Source organism: Oncorhynchus nerka, linkage group LG25 (genome assembly GCF_034236695.1).
Source record: "Oncorhynchus nerka isolate Pitt River linkage group LG25, Oner_Uvic_2.0, whole genome shotgun sequence".
In the NCBI taxonomy this organism is placed as follows: Eukaryota; Metazoa; Chordata; class Actinopteri; order Salmoniformes; family Salmonidae; genus Oncorhynchus; species Oncorhynchus nerka.
In genome coordinates this window covers 45,778,873-45,790,970 of record NC_088420.1, presented here as the reverse complement: position 1 = coordinate 45,790,970, position 12,098 = coordinate 45,778,873, and the positions used below count along the sequence as shown (strand labels likewise).

At 39.7% G+C, this 12,098-nt stretch overlaps 1 protein-coding gene across 1 annotated transcript in view; it reads right to left on the bottom strand.

The window, feature by feature from the left end:
- LOC115109574 (SLIT-ROBO Rho GTPase-activating protein 1-like) overlaps positions 1-9,037 on the bottom strand; it is a 164,279-nt gene extending 155,242 nt beyond the window's left edge. Inside the window, 1 exon segment of the mRNA XM_029634604.2 lies at positions 8,524-9,037. Coding sequence (XP_029490464.2) covers positions 8,524-8,587 — 64 coding nt within the window. The 5' untranslated portion in view covers positions 8,588-9,037.
- Positions 9,038-12,098: the final 3,061 nt, after the last annotated feature.

The window sequence follows — 12,098 nt, the reverse complement described above, 5'->3', positions numbered from 1 at the left end:
TACTGTATATACATATTTCAACCATTTTCCATCCGAAACATTAGGAATAAGCAAAGGATATGACATATTGTCAAACAGATTGAAAGGGGTCTTAGAAAACATCTACCAGAAAACGTCTTCAAGGTATTAAAAATACATCAAAACACCATTTAAGGCAATACCCCTACAAACCAATATCAACACATATTTAGTTTCAGAAAAAAAGGTCTGCCTTCTGTAAGTGTCAGAAACATTGCCTTGTAACTCCGTTACCAAAAACCCACATATCTTAAAGATATTTTCTCATTTCTCTCCCTCACGAGGGAGAATAATGAAAGCTAACAGAAGTAACAAGGTAGGCCTATCAATTAGTTGCGGTGTTTTTACTGATAATAATTCATAAACAAAATTAATTAAGTGTTTAAAACGCAAAATCCTGTTACCTAATTGGTAACAGAATTTCTGAAAAATCAGTAATGGAATTGGTTGCAATGGGAAATCAAAGTAGTCACAAAACACAGTTGGGTCACCTACTACGGTCCTCCCTTCCACTGGCATACTGTTATGTTCAGCTCAATACTATTTTCTTTCTCTTTCTGTCTGGTGGTCAAAGCAAGATGTGAAAACAGTCTGGAGAATCCCCCTCTCCAATTAACTTCTCTAGGGTAGGGGGCAGCATTTGGAATTTTGGATGAAAAGCGTGCCCAAATTAAACTGCCTTCTACTCAGGCCCAGAAGATAGGATATGCATATAATTGGTAGATTTGGATAGAAAACACTAACATTTCCAAAATTGTTAAAATAGTGTCTGAGTATAACAGAACTGATTTGGTAGGTGAAAACCTGAGAAAAATCCATTCAGAAAGTAGAATTTTTTTTGTGTGTAGTTTTCTATTCAATGCCATTACAGTATCCATTGACTTAAGACTCAAATTGCAGTTCCTATGCCTTCCACTAGATGTCAACTGTCTTTAGAAATTGTTTCAGGCTTATATTCTGAAAAATGAGGGAGTAAGAGGAGCCTGAATGAGTGAACACTGCCACTTTTTCATGCACGCAACCGAGAGAGTGCCTTTCTTGTTTAACTTTCATATTGACAACGTTATTGTCCGGATGAAATTTTATCGATTATTTGGGCTAAAACCAACCTGAGGATTAATTATGAACATCGTTTGAAATGAGTCTACGAACTATTACGGATACTATTTGGATTTTTTGTCTGCCTGTTGTGACTGCGTTTGAGCCTGTGGACTACTGAAGAAAACACGCAAACAAAACGGAGGTTTTTGGATGTAAAGAGACTATCGAACAAAAGGAACATTATTGAATAAATGAATGTCTTCTGAGTGCAAACATATGAAGAACATCAAAGGTAAGTGATTCATTTTCTCTATTTCTGACTTGTGTAACTCTTCTACTTGGCTGGTTACTGTTGTAATGGTTTGTCTGCTGGGCTATGTTCTCAAATAATCGTAAGGTATGCTTTCGCCGTAAAGTATTTTTGAAATCTGACGGTGGTTGGATTCACAAGAAGTTAGGTTTAAAGATTATGTGAAATAGTTGTATCTTTTCTGAATTATGAGTATTTCTGTATTTGAATTTGGCGCTCTGCAATCTCACTGGATGTTGGTCAGGTGGGCCACATATCCTAGAGAGGTTAATGTCACCTCTCCTAGCTCTTACTGACACCTACCCATGAGCCCCCTCTTTATATTTACTGTAAGCAACATCCTCACCCACTGAACATCCAAGAACGTTGAAAAGTAGTTGAAATTTGGTCAGTTGGCCCTGGCCTTGATTTAACCTCTTGGAACACTAAGGGCAGTATTTCATTTTTGGATGATAAAAAGATATTTTGTCACGAAAAGAAGATGCATATAATTGACAGCTTTGGAAAGAAAACTCTGACGTTTCCAAAACTGCAAAGATATTATCTGTGAGTGCCACAGAACTGATGCTACAGGCGAAACCAAGATGAAACTTCAAACAGGAAATGAGCAAAATGTTTGAGGCGCTGTTTTCCATTGTCTCCTTATGTGGCTGTGAATGCGCCCTGAACGAGCCTACACGTTCTGCCGTTTCCCCAGGGTGTCTGCAGCATTGTGACGTATTTGTAGGCATATCATTGGAAGATTGGCCATAAGAGACTACATTTACCAGGTGTCCGCCCGGTGTCCTTTGTCGAAATTGGTGCGTAATCTTCAGCTGCACACATTCATCCATGTGATTCAGAGGAGAGAGGAGACTTCCACGAACGATATATCATCGAAGAGATATGTGAAAAACACCTTCAGGATTGATTCTAAACAATGTTTACCATGTTTCAGTCGATATTATGGAGTTAATTTGGAAAAAAGTTCTGCGTTTTGATGACTGAATTTGTTTTTTTTGGTAGCCAAACGTGACAAACAAAACGGAGGGATTTCTCCTACACAAAGAATCTTTCAGGAAAAACTGAACATTTGCCATCTAACTGAGAGTCTCCTCATTGAAAACATCCGAAGTTCTTCAAAGGTAAATTATTTTATTTGAATGCTTTTCTTGTTTTTGTGAAAATGTTGCCCGCTGAATGCTAACGCTAAATGCTACGCTAGCTATCAATACTGTTACACAAATGCTTGTTTTGCTATGGTTGAAAAGCATATTTTGAAAATCTGAGATGACAGTGTTGTTAACAAAAGGCTAAGCTTGAGAGCTAATATATTTATTTCATTTCATTTGCGATTTTCATGAATAGTTAACGTTGCGTTATGGTAATGAGCTTTGAGGCTGTATTCACGATCCCGGATCCGGGATGGCTAGAATCAAGAGGTTAAACGTCCACAGATGTCATTCTTTGGTCCAGTCCGGACCAGCCTTGCTTTCAATGTTGCACAGATGTCCGGACCGGCCTTAATTTTGCCCAAACATAGACATCTGTCATTGGACCAAATCTGAACCATCATCGACATCTATTTTTCACATGTTTGGACAGTACAGTAGAGCACAGTAGAGTACAGTAAAAAGTAGAGTTTTTCAGTACAGTAGAGTTCAGTACACTAATGTACTGTGCTATACTGTTCTGTACTCTACCTTGCTGTACTATGATGTCCAAATGTGTGATTGGTTCAGATTTGGTCTAGACCGGACCAACCAAATGTGGTCTTGATTGGTGGCGGAGCTCATTAAAATATTAGCCAGTATGTAGAAAACACAAATATTCAAAAAGGAGGATATTGCATATTTCAACCTTTGTGTACCTATTTAGGATACGTCACCATGAAGAGAACATTCATATCCAATATTATGCATGCATGTAGTACAGATCAGGGAACCACGATGAAAATGCTGTTACCGCAATTCTGTTACCGGGTGTAAATCCACTTCACCTACTGTAGTTCAATAACCCAAATAGATTTCTTTCAAACTCAAGGTGTCATATCATAGCTGACACCCCATTCTTTCTGCAGACATGTTGAATTTTAATGTGGAGCAGATATTTAACAGAGTTCTTGGAAAATGTGGTCACAAACTGAGGGAGATTTAACTGAAATTCTGTTACCAAACTCTGCATCTGTACAGTACTTCCAGTAAAATGTGTTTGTAAAATGTTCAATGTAAACCGGTAAAAACAGTCCTCGTGCATAGAGTTCTATGGTTTGACATACATTTTTAAGTGAAGAATCGATGATGTCGCCGCGCAATTCCGTTAATATTAGGGCAATCCCAAGCTAACTTACATATCTAAACACTTAGAGACTCCCTATCAAAGCTGTTACAAAACTGGGATGCCATAAGGATTTCACAACCTACTGTTTACAGTGAATGGAGAATGTTGTTTTTAGTAAGTAGCCTATTTTACAAGTATAACTCATGTCCTTGATTTCAGTAACACCAAATGTCTTCATTTTGAGCCAGTTGGAGCATAGCAGGACTGGGACGATACCAGTATAGTGATATTTTCTCTTTTTGGTCCTTCAAAAACCTGCTATATGTAAAATATTGTGTACTATAGCTTGGGAAATAAATAAATGTTACTCTGAATGACGACATAATTGTTTCCTAAAGGAGTTAAATCCGCTTTGTGTGATTTACTTGCCGTGATACTAACGAGTACTGGTATCGTCCCAGCCCTTGAATCTAGTACATTTCTGTAAAAAAATTGACCCAATTTTCTTTTTAACAAAATGATAGTGACAGCTTTAGCTGAGTATGAACATTTGAAACACCTTTCCTGGAAAGGTTCAGGATTATGGTGAATAAAAGAGCCAAGGAATTTGTATACAAATCAAGATGCTGGAAGTAGAGACTGGTGGCAATCTACCTTAACATATTAAGATGGAATCCTTTTTCTAAGTATAGCCACTCATTCAAACTTATCACACAGACTGGTCTATAGCCAATGTGTAAGGGAGATATCACGTCCACTTCCTTGTTTCCAAATATCGCTGAAATCATATTAGTCCATGCACCCTACCAGTACTGATGAAAAACTGGATGGCTATATAGGATAAATGTAGAACACATCTAAGGTAAATAATATTGAACAGACACTTCTCACACTGAGTAAACAGAAGTTAGAGATTTACAATGCAAAGCAGACAGCAAGGTAAGCAAATAATAGGACAATGCCATCTTGGAACACTCCCCTTAACCGAATCATGGGGTAAACTCAATCTTTCTCAAAATGTAATATGTGGCAAACTACATTGAGTAGTTTGCCACATATTATGTAAAACCAACAGCCAGATCAAGGCTGATTGGCCATAGAGTAACACGTTGCCTGTCTGTGTGCTCTACTCAGACCTCTGTTCCCCATGAGGAATGCTAGTTTTTCTCAGTTGAATCAGCCGTGTATCATTACCCCTTTGCATTACAAACGGAAGGTCCCGCACCCAGTGTCCCTTATGACTGTGCATCACCCTTCTATTACAGGCTGAAGGGCCTTAGTCATCACAGGCGAAGGTGCTGCACACATTCCTCACAAATGATAGCTTCTCACACGCATACACAATCTGGTAATTCCTCAAGTGACATGCCCCCCCCCCACCCCACACCACACCATCACCAGCCCTCTCTCTGGATTGAAGGTTTGCTATGGAGATGTGAATAGGTGGCATTTCAGAGCTCCTAACAGCTCTGGAGAACAGCAGTTCCTTGGCTGGGGGCCAAGTCCTCATGGTTACCACAGAGCAGGTGCAACTGCCTCTTTCCTGTGCACTTTTGTCTGGAAAAAAAGCCTTCTGTCTGTTTGCAGGGGGCTTGGAGGAGACTGAAGAAGTTGGAAAATACACATAAACGTCGGCACGCTAAGTATCAAGAGAAGCACCTGTATAAACACCAGGTTTTATTTCTAGTGTTTGTTATTTTTAGATCCAGGCTAGGTTGAGGAGACAAGAACACTCCAAGCCAAAGTGGAGCTATTTAAATCAGTACCTTCGGTTGAGAAGGATTAGGACACGCCTGAAATAAGATTTGAGCTAGACTACTTTTACTGACCTGTGTTGCAAACAGTGACCGATGATGGAAGGCAAAACAAGTGAACCCAAAATAGGGGACAGAGCATTTGAGAACAGTGAGGATAAAAGGGAACACAGACTGACAAATGCTAATCTTTCAATCTACCTAAATAGGTTTCAATCTCTCGCTCAATATTCAGCCAGACTTGTATATAATATTGGATATTAAACCAGAATAGAACAGTTTGTTCAATTATTTTATGTGGCCCAAACATCTTTTTGATCTCTCATCAGTGACTGAAGCTTGACAAAAGCTTTAGTGAGTTAACTAAGCTATACGAGTAATTCCACCTGAAAGAGTACAAGAGGGTTGACACTCACCATCTCAGATTGTTCTGAAATAGTTTCTGCAGTTAGAAACAGATCAGATTAGCATTCCTGAAACATTATTTTGTTGAAATATAATTTAATCACTGAGAAATTAAGCTAATTTATTGAACCCAAATTGGCCATTTTATTTTATAGGCAGATTAGCCTAGTGGTTAGAGTGTTGGACTAGTAACCGATAGGTTGCAAGATCGAATCCGCGAGCTGACAAGGTAAAAAAAAATCTGTCGTTCTGCCCCTGAACAAGGCAGTTAACCCACTGTTCCTAGGCCATCATTGAAAATAAGATTATGTTCTTAACCGACTTGCCTAGTTAAGGTAAAATATATATATTTTTAAATATAATCTTCAGAAAATATAGAATATAGAACCCAACATCCAATTTGCACCATAATCGTTCATAACAATGAGTAAGACATGAGGAATCCATGAATCCCACACACACACCACACCAATCCAACAACAAATATACAGTATCAGTTCTCTATGTCTAACAAGTAGTATGGAGCTGCTGCTTGGAGTATTGCTTCTTCATCTTTTTTTAACGTATTTTGTAAAAAAAAAAAAAAAAAATTGCTTTATTTAACTAGGCAAGTCAGTTAAGAACAAATTATTTTCAATGATGGCCTAGTGGGTGACTGAGAGAATTAAAGTGGGTTAACTGCCTGTTCAGGGGCAAAACAACAGATTTATACCTCTGGGATTTGAACTTGCAACCTTCCGGTTACTAGTCCAACGCTCTAACCACTAGGCTACCCTGCCGTCCCGGCACCTGTGAATGTGGTGATGTTTTCCCCTGTTCAGATAAAATGGCCATTGAAGTCACTTGCATTATTTACCATAAATTAGTGATTAAGAACAAAGTTTTACCCAATAGATGCCGCTGTTCCTACTACTGCTACTGCCACCACGCCCTTATATCAATTTAGCTGGATTGTTGTGTTTATTAAATGGATCACAACATCTTCTTTGCAGCTTTGGGTAGAAAGCCAATAACTTTTGCACATGATGAAAATAAATGGTGTGGTCATCCTCACAATTCAAACCAGTCCTCTTGGAAAGCAATTCAGTTAGTCTTTTTTTCGTAAGATTACATTTTTTAAACAATACAAAAACATACAGATGCACACAAACATCAATGACATAACACCTGCCCAGACACACCTGCTCACACCCATCTCCAGCGCTCGCATCACTCTTCCCCACATGGCCTCAAACTACACCATTTTAATTCTCTCAGTCACCCACGCACATTCAACATTAAGATAAAGCATTTGACCTTTCCATTAGGTTAAGGATGGAGGATTTGTTGATTTCCAGTTATGTCGTTTTTTTCCCCAAGATGATTGACAAGAAAAATATTGTCCAACCCACCGGGTATCTCACTGCATCCTCATATGCCATGTCTTGAAATATACAGACAGACTGATTAAAAGTTCATTTACATTGTAATAATTCTGAATGACAACTTTCTAGCTCCACCCATAACTTTTGGACTTCATGGCATTGTTTGTCCTGCTCTTAGGCTTCATTTGTGTCCAGAAAACAGCGCCCCTGTGTTTGGTTTATTGCCTTCAAAAAAGGTCTGGATTAGTTAGAACATTCCTGTTGAACAAGTGAACCATTAGGCAACAGCAATTCTAATGGTTTCAATGTTATGGTCTCCGATGGTAAAAGTCCCAAACAAACACTGTATAGTGTTTTGTAATGGGTTGAATGGTAAATGTCACTGTTCACACTACATATAGAGATGTCTTTTTTATTTTTATTTTGGGAAAACCATTTGAGTGCTATGCAATGGTTTATAATTGTATTATTTTATTAGGGTTGTCACATTTTAGTCACTAGCTAATTTCTCATTCAAAAGTTCAGGACTTGTAGGAAAAGTCTTCATATGGGAACTGCACCATACCAATAGCCATCTCAGAGAGCTGCCATTTGTTGGACTATTCAAGGAGAGTTTGGTTGAGAAGGACAAACGAAATTGCTTTCATGGAGGACTGGCTTGACCACATAATTCATTTTCATAATAAGCCAAAGCTATTGGATTTCTACCCAAAGTTGCAAAGAAAATGTGATCCATTTAATGAACACAAGAGACAATTAAAATGGATTAAAGGGTGTGGTGGCAGTAGCAGGAACAGCGTCATGAACAGCAGCAGCCCCCACCCCCAAGATAGCGTGTTAATCAGTGGAGGCTGGTGGGAGGAGCTGTAGGAGGATAGGCTCATTGTAATGGCTAGAATAGAATAGAGCCAAACATGTGTTTTTCATGTTTGATACCGTTCCATTTATTCCATTCCAACCATTTCAATGAGCCCGTCCTCCTATCGCTCCTCCCACCAGCCTCCACTGATATTAACATGAACCATGGCAACACACAAAATCTGTAGAATAGCAGGAAATTCACTTTAAAAAATAAATAAAAAATCTCACAGTCTCATTGCCAAAATGTGCAGAATAGCTGGAAATGTGCTTTAAAAATGCAAATTTATCTCAGCCTCTTTGCAAAAATGTGTAGAATAGCTATACAACTCTGTTCCATGGCAATGTGTAGAATTGGAGGAAACTGCGGTATGCCACTGACCCATACATCTTATGGTCTGAGTTTAGACATTGGACACACGGATTTGGTTTGTCATTGAATAGAAGTTAGCCTCATGGGGATAAAATAAAATGAACCTAAATTATGTTCATACAACATTATAAACAAACTTACCTTTAACTTGACTCTCGTAATCAGCAATGATTTCTTTATCCTTTTTGAACTTTGTATTAGACATTTTCAGGTCGATTCAGAGTAGTTCGGAAGTTAAACTATTAGTCAACACAAAAAAAGTTCCTTTTCAAGAAAACGTTCAGTCCATTGTCCTACGCGAGTAGACTATTGCTGGAAAAGACTAGGCCAACACGAAATCCTGATATCAATCAATGAAATCACTGATAACCGCTGGCTATGCCGCGGCAGGCAGAGCGAAGATGTCGAGTCGGTGCAACAGCATAACCTTTGATAATCAGATCAACCGCGCAGTAAAGTATAACGTTACAATTTTCAACGCAGGTAGAGAAGGCGCGAGGTTTTACTGCACGCGGAGTACCAATATATAGTATGTAGACTTTAATTTTATACTTCCTTTGGTGCTCTAGTTTCCCCGGTCCCACACTTCACATTTGCCTCGTTGTTTTTCACAGACAAGACTGACTGCAGCTCAGCTGCCGGAGAGTCACCGTGGAAATGGGAGGGATCGAAGAGGCATAACGGAAACAAGACATGGATTGACATGTTTTTTGTCTAACCAGTAGGGCCGATTACAGGGGCGGACTTGGGCAAGAATTCGGGCCTGGCATTTTATCCACACCAGCCCACATCACTGCGATCCGCCAACAACCCTATACCAGCCCATGATTTGGTCGGACCCCCCCCAAAAAGGAACTCAGTTTGGTCTCAACTTAAAATTGAGTTAAAATTGTCAAAAAACTGCCATTTCAAAATTTGGTTGTGCATCAGCAGTTTTTCACTTATGTCAGTCACTGACAGTCACTCAATTATCCATGTCAGCTAACAATGTTTGGTAGTCAGATTGATAGTCAGTCTAACCAGCTATCCAAACTTAGCTTTAAAATTGCACATTTCTCTCAGCCTCATTGCAAAATGTGTAGAATAGCATGAGATTAATTAAGTATACAAATTCTACATTTTCTATTAGCCTAATGAGAAAATGTAGAATAGCAGGAAATTTGCTTTAAAAACACTCGATTATCTCAAGCTCTTTGCAAAATGTGTAGAATAGCATGAGATTAGCTTTAGAACTTGGTTGTGCATCAGCAGTTCTTCTCTTTTTATGTCAGTCACTGACAGTCACTCAATTAGCCATGTCAGCTACAGTGTTTATATTGCTGGTTCGTCTAGCCAGCTATCTAAACTTGTCTTAATCATGGCCGAATACCAACCGGGCACGTGCCCAGGGGCCCTGACCTCCAGGGGGGCCCTGACCTCCAGGGGGACCCTCAATGACTTTGTTAGTCTTTCCCACTCAGATATCATATTAACATGGCATAGCATAAGTCCTTACAAAATGTGTAGAATTGCACGAAAATAGCTTTAAAACTGGATTTAAAAAATGCTATCTTCACCCCATCGCAATATGGGTAGAATTGCAGGAAATAAGATATAAAACTGCAATGTTTTCTCTCCGCCCCATGGCAAAATGTTTAGAATTGCAGGAAATGTTTTTTTATTTTTTTATTCTCTCCACTGTCAAGAGGGAGGACAATAAAATGTTTTGCTACGAGAAGGGGTGCCCCCCCAACTAAACCTTGCTTCGGGCCCCCAAAAGTCTAGAGCCGGCCCTGCAAGGCTCCCAGTACCAGAGGCAGCAAAGCAACCCCACAACATTATCAAACCTCCCCATAATTGATTGTAGTGAGGATGTTATTTTCTTTGAATGCTTCCTTTGGTTTTTGGTAAACATAGGAAGCAGGGGCGGACTTGACGATTTATAGGATCCAGGAGAAGGCCCCCCCCCCTTGACAGGGACAAGGGTACGAAGCTTCCAAAGTTGTGTTTTTCACAGGAGGCACCTGTGGTGGCACCGTAATTGTGGAGGACAGGCTTGTGGTAATGGCTGGAGCAGAATGGGTGGAATGGTATCAAACACATGGTTTCCACCTATTTGATGCCATTCCATTTGCTCAGCAGCCTCCACTAGTGTCTTTCCCGCAATTGCATTTTTAAACGTTATATGACCAGGACACATTTCTCTCTCAAGAGCATGGGGGAGAGGAGAGTGGCTCACTCATTACAGCAGCAGGCCCCAGCAAAACAGACATGGGGGCACAGCACACACTCATTACAGGACTCATGAGGATAATGCACTACTGTTTGACCGAGTCATGGCTTTAGCCACCTGAAAATAGAACGTTTAGAGTGAGAGGACAATGTAGAATGTGCTCTTTCTATGTTTACAGGCACCCGTTCCATGTTTTACCATCCATGATCTTGGCTCTCTAACTGATGACAGAGTCGGAACAGGTCTATGCCGATGCTGCGTTTTCACTTTGAATGTGAGTTCGCATGACCGCAGCTCAGCCTATCATTAAACCGGGCCTGACAATCTTGGTAGGGGGACCGGTCATTGCTCAATGACCAGCCAAAGGCTCATCATAGATTAGTATAACAGAGAAATTGTGAGTAAATATCATCTTAACAGGCCAATGGGCCACATCACCTACCATTTATTTATTTTTGTATAAATATAAAAATATTTTTGTGTGTCAGTTTTGTGTGTCCAGCCCATCTGGAATTTTCCAGAATTGCTAGATGGCCGATTATGTATTCTGATAATATCGGGGAAATCCCTGCTAGAAGTTCCCCAGGTATGTACAGGGTGTGATCCACATATACATACTCCCCAAGGCAGTGTTGATATTATAAACACGGCTGTTCATTGCATCAAAGTGGCACCAGTGACATTGAAATCGCCTCACCTGCTACCAGTGTAACAATATTTCCATTGGTGAAATAGCTTTGGCGATTTCTAAACTTCAAAATGGTTTTGTAAAAATAAAATATATTCCATACAATATTACAAGTCACCCATCCATCCACTAATCTGTGGTGTGTGACATAAACCTCAAATTAGGTGCGTCTACTGTATGAGACAAGAACCAACAGATCAGTGAAAATATATGTATGAAATGATCTTATGTAAAAAGTGACATCAACTTACATCAGTTGTTTTCTTTAACAGGATCAACGTCCCTGATAAGGACCCTATGATAATATAGAGCATATTTGGTGTTCAACATGCTTTGTGAAAAGAGACCTTTTAATATTTTCAACTATTCCCATTGTAACTGAGTAACAATTGTGTACATTATGGGGTTTTCTCGTTTGGGCAAAAGATCGTCCTCCGTCCTCTCTCCTCCGTGACCTGGAAAACGATAAGTGGTAGAGGAGTGCCAATTCGTTAGTAGACAAACGGAAGCGTCCTCCCCTCCTTGATTGCCAACTTTCATTGAGGATACTCATGTGTATCCTACCACGGAAGAGTTTTGAAATCTGCCACACCACTTTTGAATAAAAACATGCACACGTTTAAAAACAATATGTTACTTTATTGCAATATGTCAGTTTACACAGTTCTTTTGGAATCCACCCCTGAAAACGGAGAGACGGAGAAGGACCGTCTCATTTCAAGCAAACCAATTTCCATCCATCACCAACTCTCCTCGATTAACTTGGACCCTTTTCAAAAGGAGGCGAGAGAGGACGGAGGAGAGGACGCAAGAGGT